Here is a 21,360-nt window from a genome sequence, read left to right as displayed (position 1 = left end):
TCCAGACTGCGTTGATCACCGGGAAAGCAAAACCTCAGATAAGGGATCTACGGTATAACACAAATCTAGGACCCTGCAGCCCACATTTGCAGAAGGCACAGCCATTCCAAGGACAATGCAGCGTTTGCAACAAGTGACCACATACTGGGAAATAAAGCAAGGGGGTGAAATCATTCTGAGTGTGGTGTGACCACATGCATTCAATCTGGAAATAAAGAGACCCACTTGGGGCCTGGGGGAGGGCAGCCGCCTAGGCACCCCATCAGTCTTGGTTGTGGGAACAATGGGATGTGTGGCCATCTTGCCTCATTGTTGCTGAGTTGTTTTTCAAAGCCAGCATTTTTTGAGCATCTCCTGTGTGCCAGGTCTGTGCGCTCTCTTGTGACTTCCCTCCAGAATGTGGTAGGTCCCGTTATCATCTCCACTCCATAGAGGACAAAGTTGGGGTTAGAGAGCTCAAGCGACTTGCCCCAAATCACCCAAGTATAAAGCAGCCCAGGGCTGTAAGATTCCATGATTTTAATTACCTCTGAGGCTGGTAGAATTAATAACCCCATTTTTCAGATGACTAAACAGAGGCATATGGCACAAGGCCAATAAGGGATAGATTTAAACTGGGGATTAGAGCACAGGTCTAGAGTGTCAAGACTTTACAGAGTGGGAAACTGAGGCTGAGGGCTGCTGGGACTTGAATGGGAACACACAGATGGGGGTGGCAGGAGGCTGAGATTCAGGCCTGAGCTTCTAGAAAGGGAAACAAGTCGGAGAGGAAATGACCACAAATGCCTCCCACCCCCACCCAGACAGGAAGGGAAGGACAATGCCGCAGACAGACTGAAGGAGAGGGCTTCTCACCCCCCAGGCCCCAGACACAGGGGCCCCAAGGCTGACAGGCGTCCATTATCGTGAGGTCTCAGGGTTGGGGCAGCTGAGCAAACAGCAGTCCCCTGGCAACGACACAAAATGGCCATTGAGGAAGATCGGGGCCTGGGGGAGGGGTGGGGCTGCTGTGACCAGCTCCCAAGTGGAGGAGGGAGGGGCTGCCTGCAGGGCATCCCAGTCACCAGCCCTCTCAACTGGAGGACAAGGAAGCTAAGACACTGGCCTGGGATCACACAGCTGGTCAGTTCCACTGCTTCACTCTGGAGGGGGGTGGAGGGCTGGGTGGTTGCCCCATGAGGGTCGGTGAGCTCGCTGTTCCAGGCACGAAGAGAGGAGCCCACGAGGCCACAAGCTGCCTATAGTCAACACTAGAGCCCTAGCTCCAGGTGGCTCAGAGCAGCCCTAGTCCAAGGAGCTCAAGGTCACACAGCGAATGGGGGCCGCTGGTCTTTCCTTGCCCTGCTGGCTCCTGCTTGCTGGCAGGGGCTCGGTTTCCCACCCTACCCCTATCTCCCATCCCCCATCCCCCAGCTGTCTCCCCGGAAGGCAGCACAAGGCCGGTCAGATTGCCACGAGGCATGTGGGTGCCAGGTGTGGCTGAGACAGCTGGGAGGGCAGGTGGGCAGAGAGGGCTGTAACCGGACTGGACACCACAGCAGCTGCTCCAGGCTGCCCAAGGGGCCCGATGCTCTGTGGCCGACCAGCCTCTGGGGTGGCATCCTGACTCTGCCACTGAGGCTGGTTGGTGATATTGGTTTTTGAGTCTCTTCCTCTGCCAGGCCCTCGATGTCCCCGACTGCAGATGCATTTGCCTGGTGTGAAAATGTAATGTGGTTTGCAGAGCATGGCGCCTGCTCGCGCTGTGATGGTTGGGTTGTGACCATTATCATTGCCTCCTGATGGCCTGAGGAAAAAAGATCAGGGGGCCAGAGGACCTCTGCACAAAGGCCTGGTGGGTCACTTGACTCCCGGAGTTCAGTTCTCCCTCTCCCGCAGTCAGCCTGGTTTCCAAAGCCCAATTTGGGCCATTCCCTTGTCCCTACCGAATACCCTTCCCAGTTCCCCATTGCTCACCCACAGCTTATGGCAGCATGGTCCATAAATGGGAGATTAGAGTCATTCTGCTGGAGCAGCACCAGAGGCCCAGAATTCCACCCTTGGGTCTCTTCTTCCCACCCTTTTATTTGCCCCATCAAGGAATTCCAGGGTTCCTTCTTGCACCCTCCGGGTTCCATGACAGCTAGTTTGAGAACCACCTTCCAGGGGAAGGGAGCCAAACCCCTTACTCTGGCACTCAAGGCCTCCATTTCTGGAACCTCTTTCTCAGCTTCCTATTCTTGTTTCCCACAGATGTCCCCCCAGGTGGCCCACACCCTATTCCTGCCTTTCAGATCTTCTCCCTGTTGTGCATCTGACAGATACCTCCTTAACTCCAGAAGCCTAGAACCCATAGTCTCCTCCCAGATGACCTCTCTGACTGTCCTAAAGGGACCCGGCCCCCTCCCTGAGCTCTCTCAGGTCCTGAGCTCAAGTGGCAGACTCACAGGGATTGAGGGGCAGGATTTGGCAAGAGCCTGAGAAAAGGATCTAACTCAGAGGAAGGCGATGTGGGTGGAGGACAGAAACAAAGGAAGAATGAAAAAGGGGGGGAAGGAAGAGAAGAGGCTGGTGTGGGGTCTGGCAGCGTGCCCATCGCCTCCCCCTTATTTCCCACTTTGCCCTGAAGCCAAGCCCGTCGCCCCCAGCTCCAGTGGGATTCCAGAAGCCCCATTCAGGGCCCAAGGTGGATTAGCAGCCCAGGGACAAGGGGACTAACAGGGGATGAGCCACTACCCATCCTGGGGCTCTCGTCCCTCGGTCCTCTGGGTCAAGTGTCAGGCCAGGGCTGGTCCAGGTCCCACCTGGGGCCACACAGGGAGGACTCAATGAAGTAAGAAAGGGTTTAGTCCAACTCCATGAGCAGAGCTGTGGCCATGGTTGTCTTTCTGATGCTGTTGGGTCAGTCAGGCTGGGTGCAACTGGTTCCACCTTTCAGGGCTCTGTTCCTAGATGATCTGTCCTCCTGGGTATATTCCAGGGTAGGGTCAAGTTCCCCCCAAAACCCAGGAGGTGAGGGGAAGGCCACCAGATGCTGACCTTGGTCTGCTACCTTTACAGATGCCCCAGAGTCTGGGCCAGACCTCATCCTTCTCCCTAACTCTTTTCCCCCAGAGCCAAGATGGGCACACGGAGACCAAGGAGCCAGATGCCAGCTTCATCTGGAACCTGCAGGATTCAGGGAAGGGTGAACCCAGCTAGGGTAGGGATAGGCATCCGGAGGACTTGGGCAAGTGTTCCAAGGCCCCACCATTTATTTGGTTCCAAAAAAACAAGTAATTCAGAACTTTTATCAGGGCATTCATGCAAGCATCTGGTGGTTCAATATCTCCTCAGCACATGCTAGGCTCCAGAGGCTCCCGAGCTGGTGCTGGCACCATGGAGACAGCTGTGGGGACCAGTGGAAACAGTTCACTGTGGCTCTGAGTTCAGACAGTTGGGACTTGAGTTCTGGTTCTGTCTCTTTCTCATGCTAAGGCTAAAGCCTGGGGCAAATTGAATCTCAGTTTCCCCATCTGTGAAATGGGGGTGAAGCTTCCTGCCAGGTAGGGTCATTGTGAAAAAAAAATCATAGGAAATAAAGGATATGAAAGGGAGTAGAGATCAGAGCACCATATAATGTACACAATGTAGCCACTGATTCATTTATTCACGCATCCAATCACTCAAAAAAGCATTGTCAAGACCTCCTCTGGGCCTGGGCTGAGCACAGGGATGAATGACTGATTTGCAGTCAGTGTGGCAGGGCAGGAAGAACGTGAGTTTGGGACTCAGGCCTGGCCTCTGTTCTGGCTCTCCCGCCCAGCCATCACTCTGGCTTGGGGAAGTTACCTCCCCACTCAGACTCTGGTCTCCCCATCTGTGCAAAATAAGATTGTAGTCAGGTGGCAGAATCGACTGAGATCAGTCACCCCAAGCAAGCCCTGGAGTGCTGTTTCACTCCCTTTCCTTCTTCCCTAATTTTTGTTGGCCTGGGGCTAATTTCTTCTGGATGCATTGAGAAGGCAGTGGGTGGTGCTTGGCCCCAGGTTGCAAGCTGGGGAGATTGATGGAGTGACTGAGGCCTGAGGGGGCACACCACTGGGAAACCAACAGCCATTTCCTGAGCACCTATTCTGTGCGAGGCCCCAGGCCAGGTTCTGTTAACTTTGTCTCATTTGACTAGGCAACCCCTCACCTCTGGGAGCCTCTTGGACCAAGCATCGCTGTTTCCACTTTACAGAGGGAAAACGGGGTTCAAAGGAGAAGTCACTGAAAGGTTGCTCCCCTATCCCTCACCACCACTGCTCACAGTTGCCTCCTCTGGAGAGAGGCTAGAGGTATGGGGGAGTGAATGGCCACTTGTGTCTTTTATTTTTCAGACTTCTATATATACATATATATTTTTTTGCAACCAGCATGTAATTTAAAACATTTTTTAAACTAAAAACTGGTTTGTGTGCTAGGAATAAAGCTGTGTAGAAATGTGAGAGCGTCCAGACTGAGGCATAGAGAAGTCAGAGAGACCCAGGTTCGATCCCCAAGGCCTGGACCCAACCCTTCCATCTCCACGAGAACCTCAGGGTCATGGCAGGGGTTGTGGGGAGGCCGGCAAGTGCTGTCTGAAATCATCAGAGATGCAGGCACAGACCTCATAGACCTGGAAAAACAGGTGACTGTCCCTCTGTCCTCAGACTGCTGTTTAACATCGTTGTGTCCAGGCTGTTTTGAGAATGTAAAAAATTAAATAAATATGCAAACTGGTGCAGCCACTCTGGGAAACAGTATGGAGTTTCCTCAAAAAGTTAAAAATAGAACTACCCCACGACCCAGCAATTGCACTACCAGGCATTTATCCAAGGGATACAGGTGTGCTGTTTCGAAGGGACACATGCACCCCCATGTTTATAGCCGCACTATCAACCATAGCCAAAGGATGGAAAGAGCCCAAATGTCCACCGACGGATGAATGGGTAAAGAAGATGTGGTCTATATATATAATGGAGTATTACTCGGCAATCAAAAAGAATGAAATCTTGCCATTTGCGACTACGTGGATGGAACTGGAGGGTACTATTCTAAGTGAAATAAGTCAGAGAAAGACAAATAGCAGATAGCTTCACTCATATGTGGAATTTAAGTTACAAAACAGATGAACATAAAGGAAGGGAAGTATAAATAATATAAAAACAGGGAGGGAGACAAAACATAAGAGATTCTTAAATACAGAGAACAAGCTGAGGGTTGCTGGAGGGGTTGTGGGTGGGGGGATGGCCTAAATAGGTAAGAGGCATTAAGGAGGACACTTGTTGGGATGAGCACTGGGTGTCATATGTAGGGGATGAATCACTGGATTCTACTCCTGAAATCATTATTGCACTATATGCTAACGAACTTGGATGTAAATTAAAAACAAATAAATAAGAAACTTAAAAAAAATAAACTCATTTTTTACTGCAAAAAAAAAAAAATTTTACATATTAAATAAAATGCCATAAAAGTCCTCTCTGGCTAGGCTGTGGCCCCATCTCCACAAGTTGGATGGGCCTGTCACAGAGGCCCTGCCAGGGCACCCACCCCTGGCCCCCTCATTTGGTCCTAATCCGGTCCTGGCATCAGGAAGGCGGTATGTTCATGACCTTTGTGGTGCTTGTCCCAGGGCCTAGGAGGTTTCTCTTTCTCTGTAAGAGTTACTGGAACGTGGGACTGGCTGAAGAGGGCTGTGGGGAAGAGTCCCTGAACCTGAGAGCTTGGAACACAGGCACGGGGCCACAGCCCACGCCGGGCACACTGGAGGGTGGGCAGGCCCCCTGAGCTTCTCAGGTTCCTTCTGGCGTCCGGGTCACTCTACCCAAACGGAAAGATAGTTTTAGAAAAGAACATGCTAAAAATATAATAAGATAAATAAATACAACCAAGTTTCTAGCTCTAGCAAATCATAGCCCAACAGAGCCAGAGTGGAAGGCGGAACTCTGACACCACAGAGCACTGCCAGAGGCCAGGGCCCAGGAGAGAAGAAAGCACTGTGGTCCTACTTTTCCAGAAAGGGTGAGTCCAGCAATCAAGGACTAGTTAGCACAACACTGATTGCCAAGCAGTCCTGGACAGATTATCCAGCCGTGATCTGAGAGTGCTCAGAAAAGGCCGTGCTCTACCAATGCCAACGGCGGTCATTGGGAAGTAAGCCACTCTACGCTCTTGCCTGTCTCCTTTGCCAACAGGGCAACAGTGCCCTATGCAGATACACCTACCTGAGTTTCTCTAAGACATGGGAGTTTATCTTCATATCTTTCGGGCTACACTAGACAACTTGTGGATTCACGATATAATACTTCAGTAACACAGCTGACCAACACAGAGCACTTACTGTGCACCAGACGCTGTTCTAAGCACTTTGTATGTATTAAAACTCAATCTTCAAAGCAGACCCTATGAGGTGAGTATTAATCATTATCTTAATTGTAGACACGAGGAAAAGGAAGCACAGAACGACTTCCCGAAGTCACAGCGGATGGGTGGTAGAGCCCAATTTGAATGCACCCCTCCGGCTCCTGACTCCAATGTGCACAGCAGGTACTAAGCCTAGAGATCCTTGATTGATTAGTAGAGGAGGGTGGAGGTCGAGGTAAAACCCCAGGTCATACCAGGATTGCCAATCAAGGTCCCCGCCCCTGGCGTGACCCATGCTGGACCAATCATACGGTCTTCAAGGATCCTGTGCTTGGTCATCGTCGTGGCTTAGCAGCCCTGCTTCCTGTACTTCCTGGGTGTTACTGCATTGCCATCTTTAATTCCCACTACTCCCCACCGCCCAGTCCCTTCCCATATGATCTCTTTTGGCCATAGGTGGGTTTGTGTTGTTTGCAATCAGAGAGCCATGGTGGAGGTAGGAGCTCATCACTCTCCTCCCCACCCAGACCCCGCTCCTAAGGGAGTGGACCCTCCTTCCCCTCACAATTAGTTCATGATCCTGATGGGTGCGGATGGGTGCAAAAGAAGGTGAAAATCAGTGGAAGTCTCTAGTGGTAGTCCCATTGATCATCACTTTCACAATTTGGATTTAGAACACAGAAGGCCTGCTCATAAAATTCCCAGCTGCCACGGTGAGGAAATCAAAGTTCTATGCAATGGAAGCCACACTTACAATACTTTCAAGATTAGATGGGTGGATGGGATCCAGAAAATGACATTTAACCAGCATAGCGTAAGGTTTTGTGTGTTTCCAAAGAATCCATTGTGCAAGGACTCTATAGGGGAGGGAGAGTTGCCTGGACAGTAGTTTGTGGGAAAAAGCTCTCACTGCAGATTCATTGAGTCACCAGAATAACGTAGCTGTTGAAAAGACAAATGCCTCTAGCAATCTGCATTGCTAGAGATTGAGTGTCTAGAAAGTTGGAGATGACAGTATCTTTCAACTTGGCATTTGTTGGCCCATACAGAGTATGTTTCCAGTTCCGGTCTCCACACTTTAGGAGGGACAATGACAACTACAGTGCATTCCAGTAAAGGTGTTGATCACACTTGGGGAGCTAGGATCCCAGAATGCAAGTAGCTGCAGAGGAAGCAGAGGAAGCCCAGAGGAGAAGCCCGAGAGGCATAATCATAGGGGACCAGCTGTGAAAATTACAGAAATGTTTTAGTCAAAGCCCTTTGGGAGGCAAGTGAGCAAAAACACAAAAAGAGAGAAGAAAGCACTGCGGTCCTACTTTTCCAGAAAGGGTGAGTCCAGCTAGTTAGTACAACTAGTGGTTGTGGTTCAGTTGGTTAAGCGTCTGACTCCTGATCTCGGCTGAGATCATGATCTCACGGTTTGTGAGTTTCAGCTCCGCATGGGGCTCCACACTGACAGTGCAGAGCCTACTTGGAATTCTCTCTCCCTTTCTCTCTGTCCCTACCCCACTCATGCTCTCTCTTTTCCTCTCTCTCAAAAATAAATAAACTTAAAAAACAAAAATTTAAAAAACAAAAACCATCCTGGAGCTGACTCAGCAGAAGTAGGAAATAGGTACAGTTTGGGATGACAGCTTCTAGGATCAGAGCTGGGAGCTAGAAAGCTGGTAGGAAGCAGGGCAGTCTGACTCTCCACCTTTCCTCTACCTGCTCTCTTGCTACAAGAGGGCTTTCCTTGTTTCTCGGGGTACCATCAGAAAGCACATCCTAGCCTTGGCATTTTATGATCCACTAACGTGCTCAGGACTGGGGGTGGTGGGCAGAAGGTGTGAAGGAAGGGGTGAGGAAGCCTGAAGCAGGCAGGAGAGGTGGGCAGGGGCCGGACAGGCAGGGCTGTTTATTAAAGAATAATCCACCAAATTATGGAAAGAGCCTAAATGTCCATCAACTGATGAATGGATAAAGAAATTGTGGTTTATATACCACAATGGAGTACTATGTGGCAACGAGAAAGAATGAAATATGGCCCTTTGTAGCAACGTGGATGGAACTGGAGAGTGTGATGCTAAGTGAAATAAGCCATACAGAGAAAGACAGATACCATATGTTTTCACTCTTATGTGGATCCTGAGAAACTTAACAGAAACCCATGGGGGAGGGGAAGGGGAAAAAAAAAAAAAAGAGGTTAGAGTGGGAGAGAGCCAAAGCATAAGAGATTCTTAAAAACTGAGAACTGAGGGTTGATGGGGGGTGGGAGGGAGGGGAGGGGGGGTGATGGGTATTGAGGAGGGCACCTTTTGGGATGAGCACTGGGTGTTGTATGGAAACCATTTTGACAATAAATTTCATATATTGAAAAAAAAAAAAAGAATAATCCAACAAACACCTGGATGCCCACTGCCCAGCTTTGAGCCAGAATATCACCAGGAGCAAGTACTACTGCAGGGCCCCTGTGTCCCCTCCCCTCCTCTCCCCATAGTTAACCACTCTGGTTATTTGAGAGTTTGTCACTCCCTGCTTTTTCTTCAAGTTTCAGTGCGTGCAGATGTATGCCTGAGTAATGGAGGGTTTGCCTTTGGCACGTCCTGACTTTTATATGAGGGGTTCTGGCCTATAGCATCTTTGGCCACATTGCTTTTTGTGGAGCATGTTTTGTGAGATGTTTGCATGTTGGTATGCAGAGCTGTATTCTGTCCATTTCTCTGGCTGGGTAGCTGTCATTGTTCAACTATGCAGTCATGTATTTCCACAGTTTTTGCCTTTTTGAGTTGTTTCTAGCCTTTCAGAACTAGCTGGCTGTGACCCTGGAGTGGAGTTGCAGGGATGCAGGCTGGGCCCATCGTCCACTCTGCTGGACAGTACAGGGCAGATTCCGACTCATCCAGGACCTTCCAGTAATAGGAGTTTCTTACGATGGGATAGGCTGTCCTGAGGGGTAGTGAGGTCCCATTCACAGGGGTAAGATATGTTGGGAGGTGGGCAGGGGCTGATACCCCAACTTTCCCACACTATATTGAAAGAATGTCTGGTACAAGCAATAAGCTGAAGTCTTTGGGGTTATTGGACATAGACTTGAATCTCAGGTTTCCTACTTTCTAGCTGTGTGACCTTGAGCAAGTCATTTCCTTCTCTGTTTCCTCTTTATTTTTATTTATTTTATATTTATTTTATTTTTAAAAAGAGTTTTACTTTTGGGTGCCTGGGTGGCTCAGTCAGTTGAGTGTCCAACTCTTGATTTCGGCTCAGGTCATGATCCCAGGGTGTGGGGATAGAGCCCTGCATCAGGCTCCACGTTGGGTGTGGAGCCTGCTTGAGATTGTCTCTCTCCCCCACTCTGCCCCTCTCCCTTGCTTGTGCATCCTATCTCTCTAAAAATAAATTTAAAAAAAAAATTAAAAGATTTTTACTTTTAAGTAATCTCTACACCCAACATGGGGCTCGAACCCACAACCCTGAGAAATCAAGAGTTGCATGCTCTACCAACTGAGCCGGCCGGGCACCCCTCCAGTTTCCTCTTTAAAGTGACTGCATACCCATGGCAATTTCAGAGAGAACCAAGGGGCCCGGGAAGGCAGGTAATTTGGGATAGTGAAGAGGGGCAAGGCTGGTTCCAAGACCCTGGGCCACCTTCAAGAGACAGAGTGACAGTAGGAAAGGCCAGAAAAACAAAACTAAACAAAACACCTCCCCAGACAATCTGGGCTGGGGGAAGAGAGAAGGCGGTGGGCTCTCTGAGAAGGAATATAGTCAAGGGGTGGAAGACATCCTCTGAGGACCCTCTTGGAGAGGTGAGGATCTGTGTCCCCTAATCTCATGGGCAGAACCCCGGGCCAGTGAAATACTTCTGCTGCCAAGGTGACTGTGACCCATGCCCTCCCTTCCCCTGTGGACCGTGGACCATCCCTTGTTGCAGGTGCAGCCTCTGCCCAAATCCTCAGCCCCTGCTGAGCATGGAGACAGGCTACCCCCGACCACCAGGCCCTCTCTACTTCATGAGCTGTCCCTGGGCGGTGGGCCCCTTGGGTGAGCCTGACAAAGGGCATTCAGAGCTTTGTGTCTAGATTTGAGGCTTGTGGACGTCACAGCCTCGCCCCCACTTCTTTGAGTGCTTGCTGCACACCAGGTGCCCTTGATGGCACCATCTCACTGACTCCTCACAAGGCAACCGCTGTGAGTACACTCATTTGACGCATGAGGAAACGAGGCGCTGAGTGATCGGGTGACTTGCCCAAGATCGCAGAGCTGGTAGCTGGCAGGACTCGGGTTCAACCCAGACCGGTGGCTCTAATGCCCTATTTCTGGGGCAGGAGCTCTGACTTGTCTGGGGGATGGGCAAGGGAAGGCACCTCGGGGAAGTGATATTTGAGGTAGATCCCAAGTTAAGCAGGTAAGAGGATGGAGAACCCTGTGTGCACAGGCCCAGAGTGGGAGTGAAGGTGGAGGGGATGGAAAAAAGGGCCCTGTGGCTGAGTTCAGGGAGCAAGGTGGGGGTGGGAGGGCAGGAGGACAAGGACAGGATGGCCCCCAGGGCCCCTAGAATTCATGGTGGGTAGTTCCAACCACCAGCTCTGGTGTCAAGCAAAAAGGTTTAAACTTGGTCAGCAGAGCATGCAACTCTTGATCTTGGGGGTGTGAGTAGTTCAAGCCCCACGTGGGGCACAGAGCTTACTTAGAAAAGAAAAGAGAAGATTTTAACCATAGCTCCACCTCTACCAGCTGAGTAGTCACCGGGCCTGGTGGACAAGGTCTGTTCACAGGGGTCTGGGAGTGATGGGCTGCACGAGGCTAGGTGGTTCTGGGTCCTCCAGGTAAAGCAAGAGCAGCCAGGTGGCTGGGGAGATGCCAGACGGGGCATGGACTGGGAGAGGGTTGCCTACGCAGAGGGAGTGGGGAGGGCCTGGGGGGCCAGATAGCTCTGAGGAACTGTGTTCGGCACCCATGTCCAGGGATGGGGTGGTGGCCTCACAGGCCCAACCCAGACGGGTCCTTGAGGAGCCAACTCAGTGACCTGGGCCCTCTTGGAGTTAGGATGGGGGTGGCGCCGCCTCAAAGCCACCATTGTCGCCCCCTCTCCCGCCTGACTGTCTGAGACCTAAAATAGAGAGCAGTGGATCTCGTGAGAAGAGTCTGGGAAAGAGGTCTGGGGGGAGGGGTGTGAGTCACTGCTGGGAATCCTTGAGTTTGAGGCTCCCAAAGCGGCGCTGCCCCACCCCACCCCCAAGGAGCCTGGAACCCATTGGACAGTGGCAGACAGGGTGTCTCTGTTCCACCCCCTGTGCCTTGTTGGGGAGGGACTGGGTCCTGGCCCCAGCTCTGCCACAGAAGTACTGGATGACTGGGCCAAATCTGCCCTCTCAGGGCCTCAGTTTCCCAGATGTACCAGGAGTTAAGGACCTTGGCATCTGCTTGAGACCCCTGGAATTCATGGCAGATAGTCCTAACATAGGCCCTCAAAGTCAGACAGTCATGGGTTAAGTCCCAGTTCGTTTCCTACTGCCTGAGTGACCTCGGGGAAAGTCCCTCTACCTATGAGGCTTCTATTTCCTCATCTGCAAAATGAACATTGAAACCAAGTCCTGTTCCTGCCTGGTTTCAGCTTCAACTCTCCAACAAGGAACTTGACACCTCCTGGGGCCTCCTACCATGGCCTCCACATCCTCCACATCCTCAGATGGCCACATTTTGTACTGCCAGAATGTTAACAACGGGGACTCCACTTTCTAATGCCCTGTGCCTTACACACACTACCTCAGGCTCGCCCCATTCTGGAGGGCAGATAGCATCGTTTCCAGCCCCCTTCATGGGAACTTCTCAGCCTCAGTACTGGGCACTCCAGGAGGAAAGGGGTCTTGGAACCAGAGCGGGCTTTCCTGGGCACCTATAATGTGCCACCCCACTGCGCACATGGGGAAAGCGGCTCCTCTCAAAGGGGTCTGGGAGCTTGCACGCTCTGCAGCGGGGAGGCAGTGGCGGTGTGCGGGGCTGGCGTGCCCTCTAGCGGTCGCCGTGCTCATGGTCTGGCCCCGAGGCCGGGGCTGCACAAGGTCTGGCTGGCAGCGGCCAGGAGGGGAAGTAAGTACCTTCTCAGAGCCTCACGGACGATCCTGCCCGCCGCGGGCCCCCCCCCCCCCCCCGGGGGCCGAGAACAGTCTCTCCCAACCTGTCTCTCCTCGTGGCTTCCCAGAGACCCCGCAGTGGCTGCGTGCTCCGCCCCGATTTCCATGGAGACCCCTTGTACACAGCTTTCTCTATCCACTCCACCTCAAGTGGGGCCGGCTGGCTGGACCAGCGCCCTGGGGCCCATGAACAGCGGGTCCGCAGGAAGGCTGGCCGTGGGGAGAGTGAAATTCTTCGGCCGGCACCGCGGGGAGGTAAGGTCCGGTTGGGCTCTGCTGACCCTAGGGTCCTGGCTCTGGGTCTAGAGTGGTTCTCTGGCCCCCACCCAGCTCCAGAATGGGCTACAGATTCTAAGCTCTTGGTTTTAGAGAGGGTGCAAACTCCTGGATGACACCAGTGTTTTGACTTTGGCTTTAAAATGAATTCGGGGCTTAGATTTTGAACTCCTAGTTCTGGGCTCCAGCTCTAGAATGGGCTCTTGGCTCTGGGGTGCCAGGCTCTGGTTCTAGAGAAGGCTCCAGCCTCTACCTTCAGTGAGGACTCTCGGGCTTCAGGCCCAGGTTTTACAGGATTCCAGAGAAGGCTCCAAGCTCTTCGCTCTGACTGCAAGGGTGGTTCCTGCATTCTGAGCTCTAGTTGTAGAGTGAGGCTTGAAGTCTCAGCTCCAACCCCAGGCCCGTGGGGCAGTGTTTGGTGCTGGCCCAGGAGTCTGGGGTCAGGCATGAGCAGACAGGTGTATCTTGCCCCAGGATGGGACCACTTCTGTGCTCTCCTTCCAGGTCAACTCCTCAGCCTTCTCTCCCGACGGCCAGAGGCTGCTCACAGCCTCTGAGGATGGCTGTGTGTACGGCTGGGAGACCCAGAGCGGGCGGCTGCTGTGGAGGCTGGGTGGCCATGCAGGTGGGGCTCCTGAGGCTGGATGTGGAGACCAAGGCCCACGGGTCTGTCTGGCATTCTGCAGAGCCTATCACTCTGACATCTGAGCTGGGCATTCATGCCAGACAGTCTGGGCAGGGCTGGGGCAGGAGGGCAAGGACACAGGGCCTCTGACAGACCAGGACTCAGACCCTATTGCTGTTTGTTTTTTTTTTTTTTTTAAGTTTTAATTAAAAATTGGTAGTCTCTACACCCAACATGGGACTCAAACTCACAACCAAGATCAAGAGTCACATGCTCTACTGGGTGAGAGTCAGGTCCCCATTCCTACTGTTAAAAATTGTTTAAAAATATATTTACCATCTTAACCATTTTTAAATGTTCAGTTCAGTAGTGTTAAGTATGTTCCTTGTGCAGCTAGTCTCCTGAACTCATCTTGCAAAATGGAAACTCTATCATATATACCCGTTAAACTCCCCATTCATCCCTTCCTCCAGCCTGACAACCACCATTTTTTCTAGCTCAATGAATTTACTCTAAATACCTTCCTTTTTCATGACTTATTTCACTTAGCAGAGTGTTCAGCTGTTTAACCACTTTGTGATCGTTATGTCATCTCTCTGAGCCTCTATTTCCTTCTCTTTAGAATGGGGACAGTTGCTCCCCTGTGGGATGAGATAATGCAAAGTGCCTCACGCCCAGTAAGAACTCAGTAGATAGAACTATTATAATTATTACTGAAACAAGAAAAAAAACCTGGTAATTACAGGGCAGATCGACTAATGTTAATAGGTAAAGTCCAGGGCTGGGGAGCTCAAAGGAGGCAACAAACCCAGGCTGGGCTCTCAAAAAGTTTCTGGAAGGTGCCTGCATTTGCTTTTGGCATTGATTTTACAAATGGGCAAAATAAAGTTGGGTGTTTCAGGTCAAGTCATGGAAGCTCAACTTGCTAGATGGCTGGAGGGTGAGAGAGTTAGGAGGGAGGAGGGGAGGTAGGCGATAAGGCTAGAGAGATTGGCAGGGGTTGGCCTGCAAGGTGGAAGGCAGCACCCCATTCCCTGACCATGCCTGCTTACCCAGGCCCCATCAAGTTCTGCCGCTTCTCCCCTGATGGCCACCTTTTTGCCACAACTTCTGGTGACTGTACCATCCGCCTGTGGGATGTAGCAGAAGCCAAGTGTCTGCACGTCTTGAAGGGTGAGTGCACTGGGTGGGACTAGGACCAAACAGCCAGGCCTGTGTTCCTTTCTAGACCCTGCCGTATCCTGTTCCACCAGGTCACCAGAGGAGCGTGGAGACGGTTAGCTTTAGCCCTGACTCAAAGCAGCTGGCATCGGGTGGCTGGGACAAGCGGGTGGTGCTCTGGGAGGTGCAGGTATGTGGAGGGGCGGCCAGAGCGAGACCTGGGACCTGGAGGAGACAACCCCCACCCCAGTGCCCCAGAAAGGTTGTTCCATTTTCCCCACTGCCCATGCCCACACCTGACATCCAAGACCCCCTTACATCTGGCTGCAGCTACATCCCCAGCCACACCAGCCCTCTGTGCCTCAAGATCTCTGCCTGCGAGGGTCATGCGGCCTGGATTGCCCTCTCCTCCCCTCAAGGACCAGGTAACCTCCCCAGACCCTGTGTGATCACATTATCCAGGCAGCCCTGCAAGGAGGAGAGGTCTGACCCCTCCTTGGTCTGACCCATTCCTGGTGTGACCCATCTGAGGCCCAGAACCTAGCACAAGGCTCTGGGCTACCCTCCAAAGCTCAGGGCTCTCTCCTGCAGTCTGGCCAGATGCTGCGCCACTTAGGAGGGCACCGAGACTCTGTCCAGAGCAGTGACTTCGCACCCAGCTCAGACTGCCTGGTGAGCCACATCCACTTACTTGCTTGGGGGCTGAGCAGTGGTCAGAATTTCAGACCTTAACTGGGTGACTCTGCTCTTCTGAGCCACTCCCCTTATCTATAAGATGGGGAATTCAGCAGGACTCACAAACTGCCTGCTTCCTGAGCCTGGCCAGCCTAAGAACCACAAAGGTGGGCATGGGCTCGCCAGTTCATGCTCACAGCAGATGTCTGCAGGCCACTGGCTCCTGGGACTCTGCTATCTGCATCTGGGACCTGCGGACGGGGACCCCAGTGACCTCCCACCAAGAGCTGCAGGGCCACAGTGGCAACATCAGCTGCCTGTGCTACTCAGCATCCGGCCTCCTGGTGAGCTAGATCACCCTGGGTTCCAGGCTGGCCCTCTGCTGGCTCCAAACCCATGGGCTTAGAGCTGTTTGCTCTCCAGGCTTCCGGCTCCTGGGACAAGACCATCCACATCTGGAAGCCTTCCACCAGAAACCTGCTTGTTCAGCTCAAGGGCCATGTCACCTGGGTGAAGAGCATAGCTTTCTCCCCTGATGGGTCACAGCTAGCCAGCGCTGGCTACTCCCATATGGTAAGCCCACCCCCCCCCCCCTGCCGCCCGCCCCAGGCCTGTCCTCCTAGTGAACTAACCCAACATCCTCTTTTACCAGAGCCCTCAGCATGGTCTAGAAAGGGCCACATCCTATTTGCCCCGAACAGGAAGGTGACAAGGACAGAACCCAGGTGCCCACCACTTCTGGGCACTAAGGTCTAAACTGGCCCAGAAGCTGCTAGTGACAATAACATTTCTAAGACGCACCATAGCTTCAGGGAAAAGGAAACTGCACTGCGCTGAATTTTCGCATCAGATTTTTATGCCGGGCATGTTAAATACACCTCACAGACAACAAAACCCAGACCAGGAGGTAAAGAGGGTGGCTGGGACTCACTCCAAAGTGGTTTCAAGGATGCCAGACTTGTGGGGTGAGGCCTCCCTCCCTTCTGCTTATATTATTTTCCAGGTCAAAGTCTGGGACTGCAACACAGGAAAGTGCATGGAGACTCTGAAGGTAAGTAAGGTCCACGGATGTAGCACCCAAGGGTGTAGGAAAGAAAAGGCCTGCCAGGGGAGGTTGGGGGCAGGCAGGACTCGCGTTCCCAGAGCCCAGTGAAGTGCTTTCGGCAGGGAGTCCTGGATGTGGCCCACGCCTGTGCCTTCACCCCAGATGGGAAACTCTTAGTGTCTGGAGCTGCTGATCAGGCAAGATGCCAACTCCGATGCACGATCAAATCACCCAGGGCCTCTCAGATATAACATCACCACAAATGGCTCTTTGATCTCAAGCCTGTCTCTCCCTGCCCCGGGCGCATGGGACCTGGCAGAACGAGCCCCTGAAAGGACAGTGAGGGCAGCTGCACGCCATAGGCCCAAAGTAACCTTAACAGAGCACCCAACAGATCCCTGTGACCAGGATTGGTCATGGTCCCGCGCCGGGGCTGCCAACAGCCGCAGGCAGGCCTGCCAAAGCCCCCAGGCCCCTAGCAACCACAACCAGGGCACGCCAGCCCACCTCTCCAGCACGGTTCGCTGAAACACCCGCAAACATGAAGCAATGCCAGCCAGTTTGTTTGTGTTTTATTGATGCCGGTGCTCAGGCCTTGACCGCATACTTCCGCAGTGGGTACAGCCGCTCCTTCCGCTGCTGCTTCTTGGTCTTCAGGTTTTCCTCGTGCTTGTTTAGCCGGCGGCGCATGGCACGTGTCTTCTTGGGCCGCAGATCCAGGGGCTTATACTTCTTACCCTGGGTGATGGGAGAGCGCGGGGAATCTGAGCACCAGGGTTTTGGAGCTACTGCGGCAGTTAACGAAGCCTCCGAGGCTGGAACTAAGCGGCTAGCGGGCACGGGGAAGATGCTGGAAGTGCCTGAAGGGGGCCACTGGGGTGCGGAGGTTAACGTGTAGACCTGAGCATGAGGAGGTATAGGACCAGCCCAGTAGGGGACTGAGGCCCTGTGCTGGGTGCCACCTTAGTGAAGAATCAGACCTGCTTAAGGAGCTCCCAGCCCAGTGGGTAAGACTGGGCAGCTAACAAGCGGCCCATCGGTGGGGAAGAGGAGAAAAGATAAAGGAAGCTTCCACCTAATGACTGGAAATAGCCTACAAAGCAAGCAATCGGAGCGAACACCAGTTTCAAGGGGGAGAAAACGGGGCGCACAAAAACCCTCAAGAATGCCAGCTCAGGCGCTTTCTGGGAACTGCCAATAGTCCAGAGGCGGTACAGGCACAGGGCAGTGGTGTGAGAGCTAAGAGGGGGAACAGCCTCAGGGCAGAGAAGTGCAGAAACAGAAACGAGCTGCGCAGAGGAGGGTAAGCTCGAAGAGGGGGAATTTGGAGGCATGAGTCTCTGTCCACCCATATCCATGTTATCCACAGCACAGGTCAGGGCCTCATCCATTTCAAGTTTCCTAAGCCCTCAGAGCTCTGCTGGCCAATACAGGCGCTGGCCACGCGAGGCCTACGTTACAAATCCAGGCCTTCAGCCACCACAGCCACATGTGGCCATCTGTGACCATGCCGACAGCACTAACCTAGAGACAGAGACCTCACCTTGACCCTTCCCCCCACCACCCCTGGACTGAGTGGTGCCTGGCAGGGGGTGAACTCACTGGAAGACCATCCACCACCTCTGCCATGGTCCCTCTGGAGCCTGATCAAAGTTTCAAGCCTGGGGCGCCTGGGTGACTTAGTCGGTTAAGTGTCTGACTCCGGCTCGGGACATGACCTCAGAGTTCATGAATTTGAGCCCCGCGTCGGGCTCTGTGCTGACAGCTCAGAACCTGGAGCCTGCTTCCGATTCTGTGTCTCCCTCTCTGCCCCTCCCCCATGGTCTCTCTCAAAAATAAAAAACATCAAAGTTTCAAGCCCAATTCTTAGAAAACATTCCCACACACACAATGTACACACATTCAGGGATGGCGGCACCCTTGCCTGGCCCCCCGCTCATGCTACTATCCCTGGGGGCAGCTAACCAGCAACACATGGCGGCTTTCAGCTGAAAGGCTTTAGAGCAGGGCTGAGGATCTCCCCAAGAAATCCCACCGAAGGACAGGGGCTTCAACCTGTGTCATGTGAGTTCCGGCCTGCCCATGACTTTTCTCTTCCTGATAGCCAGCTCTGCTGATTTTGGACTTATCAGCTAGCCCCCACGATCACATAAGCCAATTCTCTGTAATAAGTCAAGTGCATGTCTACACACACATGAAGTTTCCAACTGGTTCTGCTTCACAGCTTGAGCCCTGATAACCTTGCTCAGACTTACTCAGCTGGTGAGGCTGGATTCAAAACCCAAGGCTCCAGCCAGACTCTCACCACGCTGATTTCTTGACCAGTGCAGCCCCGAGGAAATGCAGACTAGTGCCAAGATGCTGGTTTGGAAGCGAAACCAGCTACAAGTTGGGAAGGCTCTGGAAAGCCTGCTGCCATGCACCCCAGCAGAAAAGAGCCTCTTCATACCACCCTTTTGGCCAAGGAAGAGCTGGAACTTTGCCCCTGCAGCTAAGCATCCCTCCGACTCCCCCCAGCCCAGACTCACCTTGTAGAATTTCCTGAGGTTCTCTTTCTGAGTCTGGTTGATGACGGTGAGAACGCGGGCGATGGATTTACGAACAACCCGGCTACAAAACAGAGACATCAGTGAAGATGGTGGAGAGATACAGTGCCCCCCCCCCCATTTCATTCAGGACCCCAGATGTCCTAAGACAGGAGTGGTATTATTCCCCACCAGCTTGTCCATATTCACCCAAGAGGTGCCTAACCCAGCCCAGAAGGTGGTTCTGGGGGTGAGGTCTGAAGACTCTAGAAGATGGGTATCCCTCGAGCGTGGACAGGGAAGGGCTGGCATGCCCAGTGCTTCTGAGAAGCTGTGAAGTATTCATTCATTGAGCAGAAGCAGAAGGGAGATCAGGAAAGACCTTCCACCTCAGGCCATATATCCTGACAGCTACAAAGACCTAACCAAAGTCAAAGTCGACTATGGGAAATCATGCCACAAGCTGGGCAACAAGTTTAAGGAGTCACAGGAAGAGCCACTTGGGGGGGAGCAACAAGACGTAGGCCATGGGGGGAGAGGATGAACATAGGAAGAAGCTGGGAATAAGTGATTTGTGGTCAATGTTGAACACGAGGCATGCTGGGGGATGAAGGAGGGCCACTCAGTAGACAGCTGGTAAACAGTCTTGAGGGCTCAGCATGCAACTTGCTTGCGTGTTCCCCAACTCACCCAATCCCCTCCCAGCACTGCGAGTTGGTTGTTGGGGGCCCATTTTACAGAAAAGCAAAACAAACAAACAAAAACAAACCAACTCTGAGTGGCGAGTCAGCACACCCATCGGGTAGGATGTGGCAAAAGTGGAATCTGCGCCCAGTTCCAGACTCCAAACCCATGTTCCTTCCACAAGTCCTGATTCTTGATTCATGTAACTAAGTTAACTCCAACTTAAGGGAGAGGTGGGCGCAAGGCACTGATCTACCAAGTGAGGGAGGAGGGCAGGGAGGACCAAGTGCTGGTGGGAGAAAAGGGTCCGGTTAGGCTTTTCAAGGCAGCGTTAAAATGGGGCTTCAGGGGGGCCCCTAGGTGGCTTAGTCCGTTAACAATCTGACTTTGGCTCAGGTCATGATCTCACAGTTGCTGGGTTCAAGTCCTGCCTCAGGCTCTGTGCTGACAGCTCTAAGTCTGGAGCCTGCTTGGGATTCTGTGTCTCCCGCTTTCTCGGTCTCTCCCCTGCTCTCTCTCAAAAGTAAATAAACATTAAAAAGAGATTAAAAAAATAAAAAAGGGCCTTCAGGGACAACCTGTTCTTTCGTTAACTAGAGAAGCTGAGCAAGGGCACTCCAGGCAAAAGGACAAAATGGTCTAATGCAGAGAAGAAGAAAACCACACAGCAGGTCTCCCATGTGGCTGGGTGTGAGCAAGGTGAGCCTGGAAAGGCTGGTTAGGAAGGGCATGACATTCCAACCCACGGGTCCATGAAACGGACATTTCCTTTAGCCAGCTTCGAAAACTCTACAAATGCTTCCAACGCACAGGTGTCCCCCACACCCAGAAAACCGTGGTCCTGCCGCCCCTCACTCACATCTTGGAGAGTTTGGAGGCCGCCCCGCCTGTCACTTTGGCGACGCGCAGCTGGGACAATTCCACCTTCAGGTCTTCCAGCTGTTTAAGCAGCTCCTCCTTCTTCTTGCCGCGAAGGTCTCGAGCCTTAATTTTGGCCTGTGCGCAATCAAGGGTTTGGGTCAAACACCCAGCAAGGCTGTCTCCCCTTCCCAGCGGCCATCCTCCCTTCCGCCTGCGTCGTGGCCAGCCCCCGGAGGACGCGCTGCGAGCCCAGCAACCCTCCCCTAGTCTGTGCCTTGGGCAAGGAAACTGAGGCCCCCGCAGGCGCGCCCTCGCCCAGGTCCGCTACGAGGCTGGGCCACTGCTCCCATTCAGCAGACAGAAAGACGGAGGCGTCGGCAGCGCGGGCTCACCTCTCCAGGCCCAGGCCAACAAGGGAGAGGGCGGGAGACCTGCTGTGGCGGCGCTAGGCCACTCGGCACGGCGCCTTACAGGCCCGGCTGACAGATGGAACCCCAGTGCTCACCTCGAGCTCCCCACCCCAGGCCCCGAGCCCCACAGCGCGGGGATGGCACCCGATTCCACCGCCCTCACCATGTCTACACAATCAGCCGCTGCGCCGATGGAAAGAGGCCGAAGGAAAGAGGAAGCGGGCGGGGCTGACCTCCACAACTACTGCCGGGTGGCGGTGGGCGCGGCCAATGGCTCCGCCCCGAGGGAGCCCTAGCTCCGCCCCTGACTCCAATCCCTACCCCGCCGCGGGGAAAGCCGAGGTACCGCCCGCTCCGTTTCGCCCCGAGGAGCCCCGCACCTGGGATTACTCAGGTCTTCATGTCTCTGGAGCAGAGCAGTTGGGGAAACCGAGGCCCAGGGTGACTGGCAGCTTCCCGGAGATGGCACAGTGAGGACTCGAATTCGTCCATTCAGTCATTTAACTCGTTCATTCATTCATTCAGTAGACCTTTGCAGGTCGCTCCATTTGTGCTGCTTTGATCTGGGCGCCAGTGTCCTGGGGTTGGAGGGGAGGAGGGTTTCAAAGATGAATGAACCCGACTTCTGCCTTGA

At 53.2% G+C, this 21,360-nt stretch overlaps 2 protein-coding genes across 2 annotated transcripts; one reads left to right on the top strand and one right to left on the bottom strand.

The window, feature by feature from the left end:
* The first annotated feature begins 5,980 nt into the window (after positions 1-5,980).
* On the top strand, positions 5,981-16,971 carry WDR38 (WD repeat domain 38). The gene is made up of 11 exons (XM_047831215.1): positions 5,981-6,006; positions 6,424-6,531; positions 12,533-12,719; positions 13,245-13,365; positions 14,422-14,538; positions 14,619-14,716; positions 15,118-15,198; positions 15,414-15,545; positions 15,625-15,774; positions 16,205-16,252; positions 16,369-16,971. The coding sequence occupies exons 2-11, from the start codon at positions 6,470-6,472 to the stop codon at positions 16,495-16,497; spliced, it is 1,125 nt and encodes a 374-aa protein (XP_047687171.1). The 5' UTR covers positions 5,981-6,006; positions 6,424-6,469; the 3' UTR covers positions 16,498-16,971.
* On the bottom strand, positions 16,802-21,002 carry RPL35 (ribosomal protein L35). Its single transcript, XM_047831217.1, has 4 exons — positions 20,890-21,002; positions 20,315-20,451; positions 18,775-18,856; positions 16,802-16,984 (listed from the first exon to the last, which is right to left on the bottom strand). The coding sequence occupies exons 1-4, from the start codon at positions 20,890-20,892 to the stop codon at positions 16,835-16,837; spliced, it is 372 nt and encodes a 123-aa protein (XP_047687173.1). The 5' UTR covers positions 20,893-21,002; the 3' UTR covers positions 16,802-16,834.
* Positions 21,003-21,360: the final 358 nt, after the last annotated feature.

The sequence above is a fragment of the Prionailurus viverrinus genome, chromosome D4, assembly GCF_022837055.1.
Source record: "Prionailurus viverrinus isolate Anna chromosome D4, UM_Priviv_1.0, whole genome shotgun sequence".
Classification (NCBI taxonomy): domain Eukaryota; kingdom Metazoa; phylum Chordata; class Mammalia; order Carnivora; family Felidae; genus Prionailurus; species Prionailurus viverrinus.
The sequence above is the reverse complement of the archived record's forward strand: the minus strand, read 5'-3'. Positions and strand labels throughout refer to the sequence as shown.